Source organism: Falco peregrinus, chromosome 2, assembly GCF_023634155.1.
Source record: "Falco peregrinus isolate bFalPer1 chromosome 2, bFalPer1.pri, whole genome shotgun sequence".
NCBI classification, from domain to species: Eukaryota; Metazoa; Chordata; class Aves; order Falconiformes; family Falconidae; genus Falco; species Falco peregrinus.
The window spans coordinates 79761211-79785914 of NC_073722.1; the positions used below are offsets into that span (position 1 = coordinate 79761211).

The 24704-nt window shown below is 38.5% G+C and overlaps 1 protein-coding gene across 1 annotated transcript in view; it reads left to right on the forward strand.

Moving 5' to 3' along the window:
• Positions 1 to 641: 641 nt before the first annotated feature.
• The window catches only part of RXFP1 (relaxin family peptide receptor 1), a 50609-nt gene continuing 26546 nt past the window's right edge, over positions 642 to 24704 (forward strand). The window contains exons 1-2 of the mRNA XM_055796245.1: positions 642 to 794; positions 19162 to 19317. Of these exons, the coding sequence (XP_055652220.1) occupies positions 746 to 794; positions 19162 to 19317 (205 nt within the window). The 5' untranslated portion in view covers positions 642 to 745. The remainder of the gene's footprint in view (positions 795 to 19161; positions 19318 to 24704) is intronic.

Here is a 24704-nt window from a genome sequence, read left to right on the forward strand (position 1 = left end):
TAAAGTCAAGGACCAGATAGGAATGTCTCAAAGTATTTAAATAAGGAGACAACCTGTGAAAAATCTTATTCCCATACAGCATATGTTTCCAAACATCCCTCTTTGCGCTTTCAGATTGGTTTCTTCAGCATTAGTCATGAAGAGTGGTTAATGTGTAAAAATAATGACAGGCTGTTATTGGAAATACAGAAAAATGCACAATTTAATTTATTTCAGTGGGTGACCAGATTGCTACAAAGGGACTGTGTTTATACATTTCACTTCCCCTTACTTGAGAAACCAGCTTTTTTTATCTAAACTATAGCAAATATTTGGTTTCAAATACTTTTGCCTAAATAAAACTGTACTTTTCAGGCCTCTTGCAGTACTGTGACTTCAAGGGGGGGGGGGAATAGACTATTGACAATTCCCTGGAGCTGGCTGTGTTCTGTGCAGCAGCAGCTTTCCCTGGGGCAGCCCCTGCCCATGCACACAGCCCAGCCAGCCTCTGCCTGCTGCGGAGCAGACCCCATCCTGCAAGGAGAGCCTGCAGGGCCGGAGTGGTCCTGGGAACTTGGGGGGGGTGTGCCAGGGGGAGGGAGACCTAGTGAAAAGGAGAGTAAGGGAGGAAGGCAGGGGAGCAGGGAGCTGGCATCGTGCACTGCTGCAGGCTGCCAGAAGCAGACCGTAGGAGCAGTGCTGGCTGGCGTGCGATCCGAGGGGCAACACTCGGTGACTTTATTCACTGCATCGCTGAAGAACAGATATGACATCCGACTGCTGCTTTTATATATTCTTGCTTATTGGTACCAAGGGTAAGTATACCTGGCTTTTTTTTTCTTGTTTTGAACATTGCAAAGCAGATAGCTGATAAACTTGGTGGATCTAAAACTATATCTCAGTGTTATTTTACTTCATGGCAATTATACTTTTATAGAATTGAAGTGTAATGCAGCCTCTCAGGGTTATTAGCTAAGTGTAAGGATCAGATATTTTTGTACTTAATGCTTTGAGAGTACTATTAATAGTTACGAGCTGAAATTAAAACATAAGCAGTTTAAACGTTGCCTAAATACTTTCTGTACGTATTTAATGAAGGTACATATAGAACAGACTCTTTTCAGATGCTGTGAAATGCACATTTTGGACTCAGTTCTGTAGTTTGTAGTGGTGCTGTGCAAGTGCTACTAGAATTGGTAGCTTTTCTAAAGTAGATTGTGTTCAGGTAGCACATTCAGCACGTTAAGCAGTACAGCATGCAAGATGGAGGCTAAATTAAATTTAAGTTTTTCTTCAGATGCAAATCACTTCAGCGTGGAGGGAGTCCCACACGACTTTCTGCTCACTTTAGTAATATTCTCTTCATTTCATTCAAGCACCCTGTCTGTGAGTGCTGCTTTCAACTTGGGTAAAGCTGTCCCTGTGAAGCTGCTGATACTGATCTATATGTTGAATTTTCCTAATTATTATAATTTTCTTTAGTTGTAATTTTTATATTAAAAACTGCTTTTAGTTGCACAATGTCAATAATAAAATAGTGTTTTACTAATTTTGTAGATGAAATAGCTACCCTTTGCAGCATCAACTCTTTTATTAAACTAATAGGAGCATAAAGTTGAATTCTGCCACTTTGGTCTGTATTGAACAATAGCTTGCTCTCTCTCCTGTTTTTAAATTAAACCTTTTGGGGTTTACATGTGTATACCATGCTGCTTAACATAGCATTTATAAAGCATAATGTCTTTTAGGAGTTTGGGAAACAGAGCTCCACTTACGGTTATTTTTACAGTTGCAAAGCTTAGTTAAATCTGTGGAAAAACTCTAGGCAGTTCTATTATTTTGAAGGAATACGTAAGACGTGAGCTGCAGGCATGAAAAAAACAGTGCTATTAATGTATTTGGAATTAAGAAGGCTATGATAATGAGATCTTATCAAGCCTGGGAGCAAAGTTTGGCTTCATATGCACCCACATATCCATGAGCAATAATCCAGTATTTAAAGGTAGTACTCCAAGGTATGCAAAATAAAAGCTAAAGGATTTCAATAAATTAAGTCTTTCACATTACTGTTTTCTATACCAAAACAGTAAAATGTTGAAACATTCATACAAGATGTGCAAATCATTGTTGGTATAATTTCTGCTGGGTTCAATTGATCTCAGCTGTAGAATTTCTAACACCTATTGCAATGCACTAAAGCATACTGCCAACCAGGAATGCACAGAAGGACTGTGAATGACTACAGGCCTTCTAGTATTATAGTTGTGATGGCCGTTACCTTTTTAGGTGTTTATTGCTCATCATATATAGCGTATTATAACACTTGGAAGAAAACCACATGGCTCATCTCAATTTGTCAGAGAGCAGCAGCGCACTCCTAGCCTAAAGAACACATGTGCCTGGCATCCCTGCCGCCTGCCAGAGCCCCGGTTTGCACCAAAATTAGTTTCTGTTCAGCGCCACTTCTAACCTCACTCAAGGCACACGGTTCATAGCCTCACTGCCTTGCAGAGTTTTAGCCAGCAGTCTGAACTGTAACCACATCTATGCGCTGGGTAATGTCCTCTGTTCAATAGACTTAAGCTTTGCTCAAGTCTTTAACTGACACTAGAACATTCCTGAAGTAGGTATAGCTGTGCTTAGATATTGGAGTTGTTGTTTATGGACTACTAGAAGTTCAGCTATAGAGTTTTGTTGTGGATTTGTTTGCTTGGTTTTTTAATGTCTACAATTCACAGGTGCTCCTAATTCTTTACAAAGTAAAAAGAGAAATACCTATTGTACAAAAATTACTCTTGCCTGATCCATCCATTCAATCCACATGTTTACTTTCCTATTCAACAGCAAAAGTTGCACACAAGTAACTCCAATAGCTCTTTTATTTCACTCTTCCTTCAGATTCTTCATTAAATTCTTGAATAAGAAAACCTTTCCTTACAAAATCCAAATAATAAAACTAATACAAATAATCGAGCTTTTTGTGCACCAGCAACTCCTGGCAACTGCCTGACTACTTTCCCATGTGGTACATACTATTCCAGGCAGAGGATTTCTTTGAAAACAAAGCAGCATCTATACCATGGCTTTCACCAGCACAACATCATCAGTTGTAACATGGAGCAAAGTAAACTTCACCGACTGCGGTTGTGGAACCGGCAGCACTGAGCGGGCAGCCAGGATAAACGTCCGCCTGGGTGGCTCACCTGCCTTGGGAAGTCACCAGGTCACTTAGGCTTGTGGCTGGCATTGCACTGGCTGCTGCCACATCTTCCCAGTATCATCATCTGTAATTGCTGCAACAAGCATAAAGCACATTTTTGTCTTTAGAGTCACTTTGATTAGCTTTCTGGGACAAAAACTATTTTGTCCTCCTGGATGTTGGCTAAGTGACAGACTCAAACAATTCATTTATCAATCATTAAGAAAAACAAAAGAACATTAGTATCTAAAACTATTCAAAGTGAATTCCAAAAGGGATTTGGCAGGCTTCTGAAAAACAATTGCAGCCGTTACTGTTTTAACCCTGGATGCTCTGTGCCCCTACCTGAAGTTTTCCAACCCTATTTCTGCCTGTACCTACAGTTCCCCTTCCCTGCTCTTTCTGTTCTTCCCCTTGTATATTTTTTCCCCTCCCCTTACCCTCACTTCAAAATGCTGAGAAAAACTTTCTTAAAACCATCTGAAACTTATTAGCCCTTCTAGTGCTGCATGCACGTGACAGCTGTGTTCAAGGCCAAGATGTCTTATACCAAATGCTTTCTGTCAAATGTGGGAAAGAGCATCCTGAATCATGTGGAGTGCAAGCCTGTGGTTGTTCAGGAAAGCACTTTTGTAGTTTTTTACAAATTTTAAGATCCCTTCCAGATCTAGAGATAGGAAAGTGAAATTAATTCAGCCTTTGCACAGGCTCAAATAATCATTGTATAATAATAATTGCTTGTTACTTCTTTTGTTTCATTTAACTTGGGTGCTAATCTGACTGGCTTCCCTGTGGTTAGAAGACAAATGTGCATCCTGTTTACATCTATGTGTACAACAAAAATCAGTATCTTTATGGAAAATCAGGGATGATGACTAGATTTCTTGAAGAAAATTTTCTCTAATGTCAGTTAAAGGGTAATGAGAAGTCTACACAATGATAAATTGAAGCTCTGGAAGTTAGATCATTGCCCCCATACCCGGGCTGGTGTGCCTGCAGGCGCTGCGTGGGCAGGGATGCTCTCACCTCCCCGTTAACAGCACCAGGGGCTACCCAACCTGCAAAGCTGTCTTGACTGTTTATACCAACTCTACCAGCCTTGAACCATTTGCTCTGAAATTTTATGTGCAATGTGGACTTTTTTTCACCTTGAGCAAGAAGACAAGCAAAACTTTACCAAAATCATTTCATTTTTTCAGAAAGTGAGGAACTGGTACTTAGCCTATGTTGAACGATTCTGGGAATCTTATATTAAGCAATGCCTTTTCTGAATTAAATAAGGACTTCTTCAGGATTCCTCTACAAAATCACTATGTCTGAGAGATGGTTCTCTGACAGGCCATCCCATATAGCTAATGATCCTGTTGAAGACTAGCTGCAGTAGTGTAAAAATTAACCTTCTCTAACGGATGTTTCTGGATGCTCGAGACCAGCGTGAAACTCATCAGAACTGTCACCAGTGCTCTTGGCGAGGCTTCCTGGTGGTGCCGTGTATCTTATACCTTGAGGCCACCAAATCCAACTTTGAAATGTCTGGTTCAGGGCAGGGAGGTGTAGGAAGCTGGGGGATCAGGCAGTCATGTTGGTTGTGTCTGAAAGAGAAGGTGAAAATGTATTGGGAGGATCTGAACGGAGAGACTGAAAGCAGGGACTAAAGGGAGAGGAGGCTGAGCCAAGGGAGCAGAGAGGTTAAGGGAAAAGGTTAAAGCTTAGGGAAAATGGAAATCAGAAAGTCTGTTAGTTTGAGAGGGCAGAGAGTGTGGAAAGGGATGTGTGAGAGGGAGCCGGCAGGGAACAGTGCATTAGTTAAAGGAGAAGGACGAAGAGCTCTGAGAGAGGGAGCATCTGAAGAATGATGTCAGAGGGTGGTGAGAGCAGCACCCAGACCCTTTGTGGACCAAAGGGGATGAAAGGATGGGAAGCAGGTAGTGATTAGGCAAGGAAGGATGGAAGCGAGGTAAGCAGCCAGGGCGAGGAAAGGGCAAGACTGAGCAGAAAAAGGAGCTGTGCTGGATGGAGTGAGCACTGTGCTACACACCTGGAAGGAAGCTCAGGATTGTTCTGGTGCTTACTGGCTCCTAGGAAAATGTCTCCTCCTGTGTAACACCTCTGTCCAGAGGCTAGTAATTAATGCTGTCTGATCACTCCACCCTCTCAAATGCTGAAGGCCTGGAGAGCTAAAGTATCTGAAGTAGTGATGCAGCATGCTGTCATGTTATGAGATGTCAGAGGAAAAGTGATTTCCTCTTTTGATAGTCCAGGATGTTACCTATATCAAAGAACATTATTAATTTTTTTAAACTCTGTTCTCAGGAGACGAAGGATGCAATCTTAATTTGTCCTGTGTGCACACACACTGTTTTATTGATGCTATAGCTGCACAAAAACCAGTGCTTTGTGTACTGCATTCAAAGAATGCATCAGAAATGTACAGTGAATTATGCTGCCTGCGTGAGCCCTTATTCATTTGCTGTAGAAGAGAAAGGTAAAATGTGTCTGAGGCTGGGGATTACAAAATGATGGCCACGTGATGAAGGTAACTGAACTCTGCTGTGGAAAACTGATTTCTCTTCCTGTTTCTTCTCCCAGACAGTAATGGTTTAAATGCCTCATAAATGGAGAATAATTATATGGCAGGTTTTCTAGGTTTTTTTGGCTTGATCATCTTGATGTAGCAGTGTTCATCTCGCAGCTGCCACTGAAATCTGTAAAAGCTGTCCTTTAAGCAATCTGTGAAGCTGATTCTGAAAGTAGGAACCTAGAATTAGCAGAAAGACTTGCCATACATATGTTAATGTCTCAGCTCCCCATCCGAGCAGTAATACCGTATCCTAAACTGTAATCTAAGCAATCTGTGAGGACTTAAAAATGGGAAGACTAATTATTGTAGCTGTGTGACTGAACTACTGAGGAGTTTAATATTGTTACTTGTAAGTGGTTATACTGTAGACGAAGCAGCAGGATGTCAGTAATCCATTAGAAGACTGATGAAAGTGCAGGGAAAATGCCTGTAGTATTATATGGAGGTGTGTTTGCAGAAATGTAAGAAATTTAAAGGCCTGTGACAGAATTTGGATGTATGATGCTAATAACTGATGTTGTGTGTAAAGAAGCAACTTTGTGCATGCAAAGAAGTAACACACAGTACCGTGCTCGCTACCTGCTGTGCTGCCCTCCATGCTCGGGTGGAATCCAGTGTACAGCTGACTTGTGTGACAGGGCCCAGAAGAACGACTGATGGGAAAACATGGGCTTGAATGAGTCTCTGGAGCCATCAGGTGGGGCCTGTTGGGGAAAGCCAGCCCTGGGAGGGTAGGTTGTCCCTGGAGACCTGGTGTCAGGAGAGGTGGGTGGCTGGGCAGTGGGGACGGAGAGCACGGCAGCAGCTACGCTGACCCTGCGGGGCCTGCGCGCCTGAGATCACTATGCAGAGTGTGTCCAGAGAGGATGTTAAACCGCTCAGCCTTGTATGCCGCAGGTGGTCATGTCCCACCCACATACTCGGTAGCAATCCTGAGGCTTTATTTGGTCAAAATGTGTATTATCAGTCAAGTAATTGTTTCCTCCAGAGAGCAAGTGCCACTATGGCACTAAGAACAGCAGAGGTTATGCGGTGACTGAGACTCAAAGATGTGCATAGATCTGTCAGAGCAGGCAAACATTGCGTCTTTCTCCTCTGCTCTGCAGAGAAAACAAAAGCATCAACTTAGACTTGGAAGAAGAGTCTTTTCCCCATCACAGACCTGTTTCAGTGCTGTGCTGAATATGGGGGAAAGGCACACTACTTGGAAAGGGGGTGGTGCTATTTCTTTTTACTTCAAAATATTTTTTTTTCTGTTTTACTTTTGTTTCTTAGTTACAATTTCAAAAAGAGTTCTAAAATTATGTGAGATAGCATTAGACCTTGGAATCAGCAACTAAGAACAGCATCTTTTCATGAAACTTAAGTTCTGGCCACAACATAGTTCAAGCCAAAGTTTGCACTGTCGGGAGGAGAAAAAAAAAAAAAAAAAAGAGGGACTACAGTAATGAATTTAAGAGCCGTGTGATTGTAGGTCAAATTCCTTTATTAGTCTGGAGAAGTTGATAGTAATAGTTGACAAAGATGATCTGTGGTTTTAGAGGTTTATTCAAGAAGGCTCATCTACCATGAAAAGACATTCTCTGATGTCATTTTCTGGTGTTCGATTCCATGTTAAAACATGTGATTTAACTGTTATGTTGTCTTACCTAGGAACTACAGACACTGGTTCTCGGAAACTTTCATTCTTCTCTAGTATTCAAATAACACTCCAAGACTCTTGGTATTTTCTTCATATTTCAAAACTTGTTGGATAATAACATTAGTTTCAAAGTGTCTATCACCTAATTCCTTTCAAACTCCTCCTATGGGTGATTTGAAAATATTTTTCATTTAGAAATGCTGCTTTGTCTTTGCTACAGATTTTCAGCATCATGCAGAAAGAATACAACCACTTTCTGCTTTCCAAATATGTATCAGAAAAGGGTATCAAGTAGTTGGGCTTTTCTACACTCCTATGACTTACGTGTCACATGAGGTTTTTCTTTTTTTTACTACGTTTTAGAAAAAACAGTTATTTTTAAATAAGTATTGATTATTTCCCTAGCATGCCTTTTATCACTATTTGATTTTATTTTAGTTTAAAAAAAAAAAAAATCTTTAATTTACATATTCATTGCTTTCACATAGTCTTTTAACCAGATTGGTTTCTTACCTGGAGAAACAGTCCTTAGATTCTGCAAAGCTGCACATCCATAAGTACAACAGATATTTTTAAATAATCAGTTATGACAACAACTGTTTTAAGTTCTGGGATATGATCTTGTAAGTTACAAAAATGTTGTTCTGATATAATTGCCTTATTCGATCTATTTAAAAAAGAAATGCAGATGGTTTGTGATGTCTGGTAACACAAAAAACTTTTCTTAGGAATTAACTCTTCATTGAAATAAGGGATCATAACAAAAATTCTCTATTTTAGATGTGACGTTTTAAGATTTACTCCCTGGACATGTCCAGCAACATCCTATACATTTTATGTAGGGCAGCATTAGGAGTTAAGAATATTTAATACATCTTTGCTGGGAAGACTATAGGTAATTGTATAGGTCAAATAAAATAAGGGTCTTACAGTTAAAAAAAAAAAAGGTACTGTCTTTAATATGACACACAACAGAAGTACACAGACATATTGACTTTAGATCATAAATGTCCTTTCGCATCCTGTTGAGTGTGATTCGAGACTTCTGTCAAAGCATTTAGCTCTGTAACTCTTAAAGCCTTGGCAAAAGCTGTGTTCTGACACCCTCTCTCCTCAGTCCCCATCCCGCTGTCGTGGTACAGCTATCGCAGCAGCCTCCTACCATCCCCACTCAGACGGGGGCTGTGTTTTTCTAGGCCATCTTCTACATGCTTTGCCCCAGCAAGCCTGCTGTCTGAGCCAGCAAGCTGGGTGTGGGGTGAAGGGATGGAAAGGTGCCATAGGATCAAGGTGGCGCAGCAGATCCCTGCTGGAGCAAACCTCGCCTCCTCCCAGCCCCGCATCCCGCCCCACGCCTTGCCAGTGGTGGGTGGCGGTGGCACCACGTCAAGCTGTTTCACAGAGCATGCTTTCACCTGTGCTGGTAAGGAGAAAACAGTGTCAGGAAGGCATCATCATGTGTTGATTTAGCTGGAGTGAGGTCAAAAGGAAGAGAAGGGAGAGCTGTAGGCTATGGGGAGGTGAAATCCATCAGTAATCCGTGCAAGTGTAGTGTTTAGCCAAACTGCATCTAAAATGAAGACAAATTTCTGAATGTAGTTTGTCATTATCTTTTCTAACTTGGTTGGGAAAAATTCTTGTCCAGATAACTTGACACCTATGTGCTGATAATGCAACATTTCTTTATGGACATGAATTATTGTATAAAATCTAAAAGTTATAATCTTGAAATCTATCAATCTTCATCCGCATGCATGTTTTCATAGAACTTGCCAAAGAAGAAATAAGGCAGATTGCTCCGATCATGGTTTAACCAGCTAACATTCGCCTCGAGAAAGTCAGAAATCCTATTAGCTTGAGATACCTTCTGGTTTGTGGCACTAACTGCAGTGTCGCAATTTATAGCAGTAGGTTACGTTTACTTATAGTAAAACATAGTAGAGACTGGAAAAATGTGGTTTTTAAATTAAACCAAATATTCATGAGTCAGAATCCAATAATAACACATTTATTTAAGCACAGTGTCTGCAAACTGATTTTTCACAAAATACCCCATGAGCTTTTAGAGAACAAATTCCCTAAAATATTTTCAAATTATTTTACTTCAAAGTAGAACAACAAAAGATTCCATTTTTTAATACTTCAGGAGCATGGAATCTCAGAGATTTATAGGGCACAGCAACCTCCCAAATCTGAGCTCATAGTTCTATATTAAATTTAAATTCTTAATAGTTATAAATGGTTCATAGTAATAAAAGTATGTGAATAAATAAAATGTTTCAGATAATCCTGTCTCAGGCTCATCAAGAAATAATATATTTTATTGTTAAAAAATTTATCTTAAGTGTGCTTCAGAGTTTCATTTTAAGTCATGCTGGCTTAGTTCCATTGTAAGAACTATCATTAAAATCCTTTTAGCCTTTATTGAAGGCACAATGAATGAAAAACACAAGATGCTGTTTCATATTACAAATACTTTGTATTGGGCTCCCAAAATAGTTTCTTTCCATTCCTCTCTCTGGAGTCTTAGATAGAAAAAGCTTACCTGGTAGTATTTTATAAAGGTTGATTTAAGATTGTGTTACTTGGAAGAAGGGGAAATGTGTTGTGGCTGATGCCCAGCTTGCTTAGTTCAAGTACCTCTGTAGCAAAATAGGAGACTAAAGAGCAAAAGATGTAGAAAGTGGGAAAAAAAAAAGTGAAAAATATCTCCTGCTGCCCCCCTTCAGGTTCTTTTCCTCATCCTATGGTCAGGCTGGCTGCTCTCAAATCTATTTTTCTATCATTGATTTTGCAAGATATTCGTTCTATCAGGTTTTTGGGTTGGGTTTTTCCCCCCATCGCAAGAGCATACCAAAAGAAGTTACAGCTAAATCGTACAATTGGGGGGGGGGGGGGGGGGGGGGGAGAGCAAAAAAGAAGGAAGACACTTTTGACCTTTTTGACCTAAGAAAAGTTAGGCAAAGTGTTATGATCTTTTAGATTGTTTTCTGTTATGTAGAGAAGTTAATGATAGTCACTTAATTCTTTATATTCTGCTCATTTACTAATAACGCTTTCTCAGAACATCATACAATTGGAATATCGGCAAGTAATTTCCTTGTTCATTGCCTAATTTTATTCCCTTTTTCATTGCAGCTTTCTCTTAGGGCTTTGCTACAAGTACTTTCTGTCTCCTGAATTTCTTTTTACTTCCGTGCACGAACGCACATGTGCGCCAACTCCTGTAATGTGATAGTGTGTCATGAAAGTCACTTAAATCTGCCTTTCCTTTATGGAAACTTGAGAGACATATTACAAATGTCTATCGTTTGTTAATTTAAATAATTTAGCTTTCATTAATCAGTGTTTCATTTTTGCTTACTTTACGTGTGGCTGACTGGGTTAACTTGGGCAAAGCTACAAGCTTGAAGTGAACTTCTGTCCAGTGATCTGTGATCTCTAATCGCTGCCACGATGTATTTCAATTCAGAATGCTGGCTGTCCGGATGAGGTGGATGATTGCTGCTTGAGGGATGCTAACTTACTGATAACAGCTGTCATTTTTCCTCTTGGCTGAAGTACATTTCAAATTACTTGATTACTCAGATTTTTAAAAAAACACCTTCTTTAGCTTACTACTAAGCATGTTATGAGATAAAAAAATAAATGTAAGATACAGGACAAATACTGCAATATAAGAAACTTTTTTGCTTGGAATTACAAAACATAAAAAAAGTCATTTCTGGTATGAAGCTTCAGAGATTTTTGGTTGGGTATTTATTTATTTATTTATTTCATACTTAAATTAGTAAGTCTTACAACTGTGGTGTTTTAAGGTGGGGTGGGTGGGTGGTGTAATTATTTGAAACTAATTTCTTTTCTGTTTGGGGCTCAAAGAGCCAGCCCAGCCCAAGCACAACCCTCGGTGGTTGTGAGGAAGAATCAGCTCCCAGGAGGGGAGTTTTCCTTGATTTTTGGTGGCTAACCATTGCCTTTCTGGTTCTTTCAGAGTTTTCCTTGATTTTGGTGGCTAACCATTGCCTTTCTGGGCCTTTCAGGTGGAATGGTGCTGACCAGCACAGTGTATTTAACATGTTTACATCGGTGCCTTCATTTTTGTTCTATATCTAACGCCACCCAGACAAAACCCTAGTGTTTCATGTGTCCAGCTTTAGATTTGACGTTGCACCACTGTGAAAAAGAAGTTATTGAAACTGAAGGAGTTATACCAGTGCAAAACAACACTAGGGCAAAGGAAAGCCTACCGTGACATGTTTTCTGTTGGAAATCATGTCAGAATACGGAGATAGAACTTATTTCTAAACAGAAATAACAGTCAGATACCATTTAATTTTTGGGTATTTGGGGAAAGGAAGAAAAGAGGAAGGGGAGGGACAGAGAAGTTTGGCTCTGCTCATTAATTTGTGTCTTTGTTAGACATTGTGATTAACCCTCATACTCTGGGAATGCCCTGCAAAATACGAGTTTCTGGATAGAATTCATTATACTACATATTGGGGCTTTTTCAGATAATATGATCTCTTTCAACTCTCTCCATGCATCAGAATGTTTTTGCTCTTAAGTCCTGTTTAAACAGAACAGAAAGGCAAATTACTGAAAGGCCTAAGGGCCAAACCCTCTGGCAAGGTGCCACAATGACCAGCCTGAATTGCTCTGCTGGCAGTTCCTGGCCCTGGAGTGGATTTATCTGGTGGTTATACAAAGAGGATCTTCCAGCACTATAGCTGGATTAATTAGACTGAATTATCTGTAGCATAACTGATAACTAACTTCAGTAATGTTACGAGATTGGAGTCTATATTTTCAAAAAGGTAGTACAAATCTTCTGCTTTGGAAAACTCTTCTGAAATAAAAACATTGTGAAACTCACAGGGAGACATAAAGGTACTATATGAAATTAAAATCCAAGAGCATAACCAGATTGGCATGCAATATAGACAGTCATAATATAGGTATCTTTGTGCTAACGTCCTTTGCACTATATTGTGTTTAATGAAAGCAAACATTTTATATAGTTAGTCATAAACTTATGTGTGTAATTCAGGTACTACATATTCCTGGAATGACATCTGATATGGTCTACTAAGGGTAAGTTTAATACAACAAAACTGAAAAAGTAATTCTCGTTGCAGGAGAGACAGCCAAAATATAAAAAAACGCTAGTGTTCTAGAAATGAAGCTATTGCAACTGTTTGGCATTCTGAATAAGTGCCGCTGTGTCACTTGCACTCAATGAAAACTAAAATTACAAACAGGATGCATATGATATACAGATATTTAGAAAAAGCTATAGACATCAGGGCTGGACAATTAGCAAAGGAGAAGAGCAAATTACAGAAATGACAGTGTAGTAATAACAGTTTAATCTTACACCTGTAGGGCTCCTGTACACATGTTTAAATCTCTTAAGCCACTGATGCTTTGCCTCAATGGTTGATGCTAAAATATCTATTGCCACTAGAGCAAGGTCTATTTTTGTCTACAGGTTTTGCCCATGGGGTTATTCCAAATGTGTACATTGACAGTATTAAAATTCAGTATATAAACCATTTTTTTTATTCTTGTATGACACTTGAATCTAATTTCAACATGTCATGTATGGACAGTTTTTAAATGTTAATAAAAATAATTCTAATACTATAGGATTCCCATTACATATTCACAGAAATCACTAGAAAGCTTTTCCTAAGTATCTGGCTCAGGAGAGACTTTATAAAATTGCACACTGAAAAAAGAAATGCATTCCCACTGATAAAGCTGTAGTAAGTTAAATAAAAGCATGCAAAAGTTCACTTTGTATTTCTATCCTGAAATACACTGGACTAACTTCATCCTAGTCTCTACCATAAATTTATCCAAAATTCCCTTGTTTAGTGGGGAGAAGCTGAATTCAGAACAAAACCAGCAAAATTCATAAGACTGAACTAAAAACCACATTTGCATCTAGATATTATCGTAATGGACAAATTCAGACAAGAAATTATTTTTTTAAAAAATAGTATCTTTTTAAGATGTCATAGTTTCTTTTTTCTTTTTTCTGCCACTTGGCAATTCAAATGGTCCTGGTCAGAGTCAGTCAACCACTTGTCACAAATATTCTTTGTCAATAATTAATGAACCATCTTTTAAGTTAAAGGAATTCTTCATTGTAAATGTGTTTTATAGCCTTGTTCTAATGATTTATCTTTGAAAATAAAGATTGCAGGCCTGTGAGGTCTCCTACTCTATATTATGCTCAAGACTTTTCAAAGCCAGTTCACATGCCCTTCAAATACCTTTCAGCAGAATAGGACTATTTTTTAATCAACTGTCATCTTGAAGTGTTCAGGCTAGCACATAAATGACAGGAAAAATCGATTTGAGCCTAAATGTTTTCTTTGTTTACTCTTTCAGTTGAAGAAAACATTCTATTTCAAATGAGTATATTCAGTCTTCTCTTGCTCGAGCCCATTTCCCACTGTGTCTAGAAGTACAGCAACTAAAATAAGTTTTGGATGGTGGGAAAAGTCCCACCATTTGATAAATTTTCATTGGTCTCTTTGAAAAAGTTGGGGGTTTGGAGGTAAAATAACAGTCTGTTATAGTAAGTACAGGGTGAATTCTTCAGTACCATGATCATTCCTTGGTCCTTCTCATCTAAGGACTCTGTTTCAAAACCAGCTGGATTTCCTCAGCCCCTTCCTTGGTCCTTCTCATCTAAGGACTCTGTTTCAAAACCAGCTGGATTTCCTCAGCCCCAGTACTTTTAACTGGTAACTTACTCAAAGGGAAGAAAAACTATGTTATGCTTATTTGTTGTAATGTTAGCTTATTTGGCTGATGGATTTTGAGATCCTTTTTGGACTCCTGACAACAGGTCTTCATGCGATTCAAATATTTGAAAATACAAAAATATGTTCCTGATGTTATGGTATGCCCTTGTTTGAACCTATAGGCAATACAGTTGAGACTGGTGTGACTAGCAAGTATCAAGCAATGCGTAAAGCTGCTTTGGTTAGTTTAATTACTTACGACCCAGCCTAATCATCTCAGTATCGTTCCCATTACAGTCATGTTCACTTTTTTTTATGGAATCTACAAGTAGTTGTGTTAAGTTCATGTTCTTCTAGTGCACGTGTCCCGTATTTGGTTTCTCAAAAAGCAATTGTGACCCAATCTTTGTTTTCAAAATATTGTGCCATTTTTCAAAGAATGCACAAAAATGATGAGCTTCCTGCATCAATTTAGTTGGAAGGAAAGCTTTGTTCTCCTGGGAATATCATGTTCATGTTCCCAAACATGTCTCCTCTTTTGATTTCATTTTACAAGACCTTAAAGAGGGGCTGTCATGGTTTTTTCCCTCGTGATTCTACATCCAATCAACAGAGGGAAGAGCCTTACCATCTTATATTAGATGACAACCTAACTCTTGCTTATTCCTTTGAAAAAGGAAAGCACTGGTAAATTAGTCCTATGTTTTAAAGACTAGCAGGAAAAGTGACACATTTTCTTCAAGTTAGAGGAAAGATCACAGATGTCTTGCCTTAGCAATAAGTGCCTCAAAGCAGCAGGTCTGGACAAGCTTAAAAGATGTATGACATGAATTCTTCTTTCCTTTTTGAAAGTTTGAGAATTCAGGGGCGAAGGGCCCCAAGTACATTGTTCTGTACTGAGATGGCAAACGTCAGAAAGATGCTTGCTTGTGTTTTTGCCATTTGTACTGATATCAGTTCATCTATTTCTTTATTTGTTCTAGAAACATTGCAAATATTTTAATGGTTACTCTGATCATTATGGAAAAAATAAGTTTTCCTGGTAAAGTACAGCTGAAATGTCTGAAATTATCTCTTACGTCACCAGAAAGCAGGACATAGTTTTTTGTATGAGGTATACAAAGAAGAGGGTTTTTTTAACTTGGAGTATCTGTAAAAGCAAACTTTCTGACATAACTGTCTGTCACAGATTTAAACTTTTCATCTTCATAATTGGGACCTAAATAAATCTGTCCTGAATTCCACCTTTTCTCTAGCTCCTGCCTTTGTAGGTAAATTCGTTAGTTTGAAAATTTTTAATCTTCCTATATCTACCAATCTGCATTTGCCCTGTCTCTGAAGGATATTGGGGGTTTTTCTGTCGACTGTGTAAGATAACAATGTTGGCCCAAACTTACTCATTATAAAATACAAATAATTTATATTAACCAATCCATATTTGGGCTCAAGTTGATTGTTTATATGGTTTTGCTGATGGCACTTCTTTTGTGTTATAGGAGGTCTTGTGGTTTTACAATGCTACTTTGGCAGTTAGAAGCAAAGCTGAGCTGTTCTGTTCTGGATGAGCTGTGAATGAGCACCTATAACACAACAGAGGTACCTTTGCAGCTTGCTACACACGTGGAACAAAGACATAACCTATGGATTAATAAAAGGAGTACAAAAGAACATTTTTCTTAATTGAATACCAACATGAAACAGCCAGTGACATGATGTGAAAACCATTAATCAATATTTTTTAGAGCTATTCTATCAGGAGGTTTAGCTGCTAAAAAGAAATGGACAATGAAATGATGCCGGGAGAATGGTTCAATATTTTCCTAGTAGAAAATCAATAACAGGTAGAAAAGTCAACACCTTTAATACTGCATCACAAAGATAGCATGGCAGATCATTATCTTGGCATGATAAACTCCAGTGTCAGTAGAGTTTGTATTTGCAAAATAAGAAGTACAGTTCTTTGTTGCTGTTGTTGCAGTACTATCTTTACCCATTTTCCTCACATAAAAGACACTTTTAATTTCCTCAATCCAAAAGAGAATTGTTTTAATATTATCTAGCATGTTACAGTGGATTTTGCTGTATTTTCTCTGGTCTACCTTTGTCAGCTTTGCCAAATATTTCCTCAGATGGTTGGCCAGGGGGGAACAGGGCTTCCATTCATAAATCTCCTGTGATCTGCAGGGTCCAGACTTCTGTCTTTTTTTGCATAAACAAAGTGCCATTAACAAGTCAGTGGACAAAGACCAGTGCTTTCAATGATTTGACTGGGGTGAAGCTGTTAAACGTTGATGCCTTGTTATCTCCTTTCCCAGGCAGGTATTTGCATGCCAGGGTAATCTGAAATAGCACAAAATGAGTAATGCAGAGATTCAGGATAGATATGATTAAGGTTATAAATTCACAGAGAAATCAAAACATTAAACACAGTGAGGGATTATGTACTCTTTCACAAAGAATGATTTCTAAACTCTGACAGTAAATTCATTAATTAGTTCAGGGATTAATACTATTTGACTAAATAATAATTTCTGAAAAATGCTGTGAATATCCATTGAATGGTACTGTAAGCAGATAAATGCCATTGTCTGAAATAATTAAAGCACCAAAAAATTTAAACTCCTTGTGGTATAAATAATTTTTGGAAGATGCTGTGAAAATCCATTGAATGTTACTGTGAGAAAATAAATGCTGTCATCAGAAATTTAAACTGCACGGAGATCAGCCCCATTAAGCACAAAGTTCAGCTCAGTCTGAATATGTCTCCAGTGTGTAAAGTAAAAGGCTTGACGAAATACGAAGTGTTGTTTCGTGGTGGGCTTTTTTTTTTTTCATTTATGTTTAATTTTTCTGTATTGTTGTCTTTTACCAAGCGTTTTGGTAGTTACTCGGGTTGTGACAGAAAACTGCACCAAAGGGAGCCTTACTTGTCTGTGACTTCTATCTTTTTACAGCAAGAGACTTCGGACACTAAGTACTACACATGTACTCTTTGCTCAACACCATGCCTGCATAAGATTATTTTTTTTGCTACTTGTTTTTGGTTGGAACATAATGTTTTTAATACAAATACAGAGCGGTAGAGAGGTTTATGAACAATATGAAAGTATGAATTCACCCTGGGATTAGAATATAGCCTTATTTTTGGTACCTGTATATAAGAGAGATAAGACACTAAGGCAAAAGTCTCTTCGAGCAGTTGCATAGCTTATACAGTTGCATATAAAAGCAAATCAGATTTTCAAAATCATATGGCGTTAGCTGGAATACATGAATTTCTATACAGGACACTTCTAACAGCAAAGATAATTCTCTGCATATGGGAATAACAGAGTAGTTGTCTCAATTTCCTTCAGATACTGCTCCAATATTTAAATTTTCCACAGTTGTAAACATTATCAAGGTTTTACCACATGAAAGGTCTTCCAGAAGAGAGGTCTTTTGAACCTGAAGTACTTGATTCAGTCTCAAGTGATTCCCTTAGTCCAGGAGAAAAGTGAGAACAAAAATCATATGTTCTGTAATAACATATTCCTTGTTAACCTGAGAAAGTTGTATGAAAGATTTATACTTTATTTTATGAAAATAATCTAGAAAAATAGTTGCATGTTTCAGAAGTGGCAATGAACAAGCATCACATCACAGTTAATGAAGTTTATATAGAGAATTTCAAGTGCTTTAAAAAAGCAATGAAACTTAACACATAATTTGTATTGGAATCTTTATCTTTTTTTTTTGGTGACAGCATCCACTAAGTCAACTGCTAACTATAATGAGGAATTGATACTCATTTTCTTGAAAGTACTTCAAAAATTAAATTAACAGGCCCTTGCAGAATGGTACTTGGCTAAGCAGACTTACCAAAGCTTTGGGAGCATGAAGAACACTAGGTAATGTTCTGTGCCGCTGCTGCTGTTCTCTATTTTCAATATATTGGAGCCTGAACAGATTTCATTCTAGAGTAGTTTAAAACTCTCTCCACAGTATGCTCCTGGAAAGGAGCTGATTTTGTACAAGAAATCTGATTTGACACCCTGCAACCCATTACAAAAGCAGTAGATCATTTGCACTTACCTTGAAAAAAGTGGTGGTGGCAGAATTTGTCCCTTGGGTGCACTGGAGGGACAGGTAAGGTGTCGTGCGTCTGCAAATGTGGGTACTTGGAGCTGCCGTAGTAGAGAGAACTGAGGAACAGAGGACAGGCAGAGTCCTCCAGCTGCCCTGGCTGTCCCTCACCAGCATCCTTCTGTCCTTCCCCTCAGCACTGCTTGAATGAAGTCCCTGTATTCTGTGAAATCACTTCCTATAAAGCCTGGGCTTAGAAGAAGAGCATCTGCAGATCTAAATTTCAAACTGATAAATTCTGAACAATATCTCCAAATTTTTTGGACCAGACTGACAATGCTTCTGAAGGATTCATAATGGCACCTTTATGTCATCTTACTCTTCAGCAAACTACATCACGGATTTGACCTTGCTTACCTTGTTCTTTGATCCTTGACCAGTTTATATCTATTAATTGCTTTAAAATTAGAATACATTTTAAAATATATAATTCTGACTTTTTATAAAAGGACTTATCTATCTGGGTCTAAAATTTCAGCACAAATTAATATAATCCATATCTGCATAGCTTATCTGGTATCTTGCTATAATAAATTAATTTCTAGTGCAAAGCAAAACAATCCTTTTAAATAGTGGCCTTAGGTCATTTGTCTTGTATGATTAGCATTTTCATCTTATTACTGGGTTGCATGGGGAGGAATTACCCAGTTGCTTTATATCAAAGCAAATTTTAATTAGCTGACGATAGGCTTTTTTTTTTTTACCAAGTTAACAGTACTTAATATATTATTGTAATTGCATGTCCAATGACCTAATACGTATTTATTACTTGATATTCACATTCAAATGCAAATGAGTATTTATAAAAGCATAATCTCAAAGATCTTTAAACATTAAGAGCACATCTTAAAGCAAGCACGTTCTTTCTGTTTTTGTTTAGTCATCCGTGACTCTTTGGAAGATCCTGTTTCTGGAGCTGGGGTCAGATGCCCCCTGGGCTACTTTCCATGTGGCAATATCACAAAGTGTTTGCCCCAACAACTTCACTGTAACGGTGAGGATGACTGCGGGAATCAGGCTGACGAAGACAACTGTGGTATGTGGTTGAGACTTTTCTCTGCGTTTAGTACCTGCAGTCACGGAAACCCACGCAGTGCTCACACTGAGTAGAGAGCTGCAGGGTGTTAGGAATAGGAAAGTGAAATGTTTTGCAGATGATACAGCAGGTCTTTGGTTTAGCTAATAAAGCCACTCAACAAGCCATTTGCTAGGAAAGAAGGATAGACTGTGGTTTTGTTTGTGTATGGTGTCAGTTATCCAATTTCACGCCTGCTTTGGACTTGTTTGCATGTCTTGTTTTGATGTGTGCAAATGGATGTGCATGATCTACCAAAGATCCCTGCTGAGGAGAGGCAGATGTATGTGCTAACAGAGTTTGCATAAAGCTTAATGTGACTTATTGTGGGAAACATAATTTAGATGAATTTTCAAGCTTTTTCAGAAATCATGTATGTCCGAATTTAGGAGAAACAGTGCCTGTGTGAGTGTGCTGTGCAAGTTGCACTGCTACCAGGCTTTGGGGTTTGGAAATGTCAGAATCTCAGGGAGTACACATAGTCAGGTCCCTCTGCCTGCTGTTGTGATCCTTGTCACCCCTGGCCCTGTCAAAGGGTAGCTGTGAGCTTGACTCTGTTTGTAGCCTTAATGTGAACTGGGTAGAACCAGGGTGCAGGCTTTGCGCTGGCACTTACCGGTCTGTGTCGCTTATTTGTGAGCGTGGCCCCGGCACAGCTTCAGTCTGTGCTGAGCAGCATCTCCCACACAGCGCCTGGACAGGGCTCAGAGGTGGCACAGACCTGGGATCGTCTAGGAAAAGCCACCCTATATCCTGTGAGACGAGAGCTTAGCCATTTGGTTGTGAGATATGACTGCAGGGATGGAAAACCTGCCCTAGCACATTCTGTTTACTGGTATTGTCAGCTTACTAACAGCCTGGATGCTTCAGAGCTACTCTCCAGAAGCTGCTGATCCATGGCAGATGGGGAAACTGGGCTTCCTACTCCTTAGCAGCTTGCTGCAGCCATGGAGGGCGGCCAGATGCGTGGTCCCAGCCAGGCGAGCTGCCATCAGAGCAGGGGGCAGGTGGAGAATTAAAACATCAGTTGAAACTTGCATGCTATGTGTATGGAAAGAAATTTTCTGAAAGAAATTTCAAACTAAATATAGTAAAGGTATTTCTCACAAGCTTTCTCAGCAAAGTCGATGAGGTTTTGAAAATAGTCGTTGTGTATCTGTGAAGCTGATTTTTCAACATATGTGTAGTATCTTATTGTTATACCTATGAAACTTCAGCGTCTTACTCCATGTGAAAGTCAATTTTAATTCTAATCCTAATGAACCTGTAGCTTTTTCTAGTTAGATATCATTTGCTGATACCATAAACATTCCACTGCCGGTAATCAAAATCCTGAACAAAATTGGCTCTTGTTCTATTTTGCTGTAGTTAATTATCTTGTCCCACAGTGGCAGAAGTCGCTGATGATTGTGCCCTCTTTTGTTCGAGAAGTCCAAGCACTCTAAACAGTTTGTTTATCCATGTTTCATTTCTGTATAGGACCAGAAAGTTTGTCATACAAGGACTTGCTGAAAGTGTACAGCTTGATGAAATGGCAATTAGGATATACACAGTTTCATAATGGGGTGTACAAGACAGTATCGCTTGCAAGACAATTCAGCTGTGATATTGAATCCTCTTCCTAGGTATAGTAATTCAAGAATGAGCTAGCCTCAATTTCTGAAAGCCTAAATTACAGAGGATGAAGAGTCATTGTATTGACTTACTGGGAAAAATACCCTATTAGTGGTTTTTTTATCTCTTGACCCCATCTTCTCATTTAGAAATGTATGCCAGATATAATACATTAAGGTCATATTCAGCAGTAATGTTTTCTCAAAAAATTGGTGTTGCAGTCAAACTGTTGTTTGAATAAAGGAAGAGTTGCTTCCTTGCCTGGGAATACGGAATATCCTGGTGAGATTTTCTCCGATGCCCCTAAGCTGTAGTAAGTGTGGGGTTCTTGGTGGGATAGCTTTGTTTCGTGACCGTTCATCTTCTTAAAATCCAAGAGAGGAAGCCTCACCGATTAGCTCCCAAGACAAAGAAACTACCTGGCTTTTTTTTTTTGCTACAGTTTCCCAGGTCGATTTTAGTATGTCTGCCTTATGCCAGCAGTTATATCTGGTTCCTTCTATGCATTTTTTGTATTTACAACTAGTTTTCAGTTGAAGTCATTGCTCCTGGTTACAGAAAAACAATTCAAAATTTAATTATTCCAGTGTAGTAATAGTTTCATGCAGTACCACTGGAAATTTTAATCTTATTCACAAGGTACTCTGAGTAGCTCAACTTGTAAATTCTTGCACACTTTCATCTGGCTTAAGTTTGAATAAGAGCTTTGAGGTGTCCAGTCTACAACATTCAGCCCAACAAGTGTGGGGAGGTAAAAAAATCAGTGTAGACCCTCAAAGGGATTCAACCATACTTTTTTTCTCTTTTTTCTTTAATGTATGCATCTCAAACAAAGCTAGGTAAATCAACTACTTTACTAACGATTTCTTCAGTAACAATAAAGCACTATCTTAATCCTACATAAAAAAATGTATATATAGAGAAAAATGTATGGCATATATCTTATGCACAAACTAATATTATAACATAAGAAAACACAGATCAAAAATCTGTCATGGACAGTTCTTTCTGTGATGGAAATACTGATGAAGAATAAAAGGGAAATAAACCCCACTTGTTTTAAAAACCATAATACTGCTCTTTGACACAAAACCAGGTAGTTTAAACATAATAAAATGTGATGTCCAGCTATTCAGTACAAGCCACTAAGTGTGCTGAATATTAACAGCAACAGCTACTGAAATAACTCTTTTAAGAAACATGAGTATATGAAACAAGCAGAGAAGCAACCAGCACAAAAAGCATACACAGATCTTCCAAGTTTTGTTGTAGAAGTCTTTAAATGCCCTTGAAACAAGCAGTAAAAGACATTAGTGCAAAAGAGAACAACATCAGAGGAGCCTCTGAAAACGCTGAAACTAGTTACTCCAACTATTGTAGCAATTCTGTCCCTTTCTTTCTAATGACTAAAGTTTTCTCATTCCCCGCTTCATTCCTACACAGATATTTCTTGTTGTAATCTTTGAGATGATTTGCAATGTTAGTCCTGTTTCATGCCCTGCATGCCTGGTAACAGCAAAATATGATTATAAATATTTCAAACTGAACTGGACCCTTGCTGAGAGATGTGTTTGCAGATGTGCCGCAATGGTCGTCCACACGCAGCCCAGGCACGCAAAGATCGGCTTTGTGGTGCCTTCTTCAAACAGTCTTCCTCTCTCACTTCCACCGTGCTCTTCACGTCCAAATGATAAACATAAAACTAAGGTCTAGAGAAGTGAAATGACCTGAAATTAGGATCGTAGGCAGAGCTGGAAACAGACTCTAGGTCTCAGCCCGCTGTGTTAGTGCTTGGCCTCGGGGTGTGGGCATCCCATTGACCAGCTCAACCTCAGCATTTCTTCCACTTCTGGATAAAGGTGAATTGCAATCGATATGTTACAGTAGGGCGAAGCCGCTAGTCTTTGAAAACACATGCCTTTCTCACCTAGTTGGGTTTCCAAAACCAATAAAATGCTGTGTGTGATATCCTGATGGAGAAGAGCTTGAGGCAATGTAGTAAACTGCAATAAGAGGAGGAGGCTGGCAATTTATCATGCCCAAAGTGATGGGAAGCACTTTTGGAACTATCACTAGATCACCTTAAATGTGCATGGAGAATATAATCTTACCTTTTGAACTTGAAAGCATAATCCCTCAAGTAGAAGTGGGTATCTCTGCAAAATTGTCATGAATATGATATTTTAAAATAAAAAATATTTGTTTAAAGTTTTATGATTTGTCATAAAAGTTTATGGGTTTGAGGGCTTTCCTTTTTTAGTCTTGAATAGGGCAGTAAATTTTTCCCTGCTTCTCCGCCCCATGCGTATCCTTCCTGAAGCCCCGAGTTCTTAAAAAGACTGAGCGCGCTGTGGAACAGTTTAGCCTGCATCACGTTTCACTTGGAGTTATTTCTGTATCTGTTAGCAAAACTCAAAATGTGTGGAAAACCAGTATGTAGCAATTCCAGCATCCTTCTGTGCCCAAGCTTGATTAAAGCTCAAGTTGGCAAAGCAGGGCGAGTTTGATAGTGTTTTGTCCTACTGAGACTACATTTGATTTCAAATGTAATGGCTTCAGCCTAATTTTCCAGGGAAGAGCTTTTCCTGATTGTTTACAGCTGTAAGATTTGATTCTGTAGCTACTTGATGTTTATAGATGGGAGGTTAGAACATGTGTTTGCTGCTTTTCTAAACGTGAGCAGGAAGGATAGATACTAGGCATAATCACAAATTCTGCACACTTAATGCTATGGCAGTGTTGGCGTGGGAATTGTTCCTGAAACACGTGAAGAGTATTTCTTACATCAAAAACATGACTGCTGCAACATCACTGTTAATATATTCTAAACAATCACTAGGCAAAGCCCTTCTGAAGCCCAATGGCATAGCAGAAGTGCCAAGTACATACTCATGAAAAGCAGCATTTTGGAATCTCGTCTTTGACAGTGATGCTTAATGATAAACAAAGCAAAATTAAAGCTAACAACAGTAGATAAAAACAACAGTTGATTTATGCAAAATAAAAATAACAACAGTATTTGTGATGTAGCTTTCACTGAGTCCACATGTGTTTTATTAACCTAAAGTCCATCTTTGTTTAGGTGAACAAATTCTGACATGTGACAAATTGCGAAAACATGAAAAGTTAAATTATAACATAAATGTACTCCACAAATTTGGACAGAAGACAAACGTTGCCAGCAAGCATCTATGGATATTCTTTTTAAAATACCAACTCTCTGAGTAGCTTTAGGAAAACAAAAATTCTTAATGTGCTCCCAAATTAAGTATTGAAATTTTAAAATTTACTCATAGAAATTACATTTTCTTTTTTAAAGTTTTCTGATATGCCATCTACTTAGAGGGCTGGATGAGCACACTTTTGGCCTAGATAAGGGTCAGCTTTCTCTGAATAAAATTTTCCTACTATTATGTGTGGTGATGAAATTGCGATGCTATCAGTCTAACAACTTTTGTGCAATTCTCTCTTGTAGATACATCACTGGGTCAGTTTACCACTCTATAGTCATATCATGCTAATTATAAAGTACTGCAAAAATTCTCCATGCAGTTAATTTTTAAACCACTGAGATACTGAATATTTGTTTTTCCTGTGTGACCTTCTAAGATCTTTGTTGTAATTGACCTTCATATTCCATCCATTCTGCTGGATAGTCAGCATGATTTGTTCATCATAACTGTAAATTAGCTGTGATATGAATATAATGCCAGTTCTTGGGGAGAAGCCTCCCA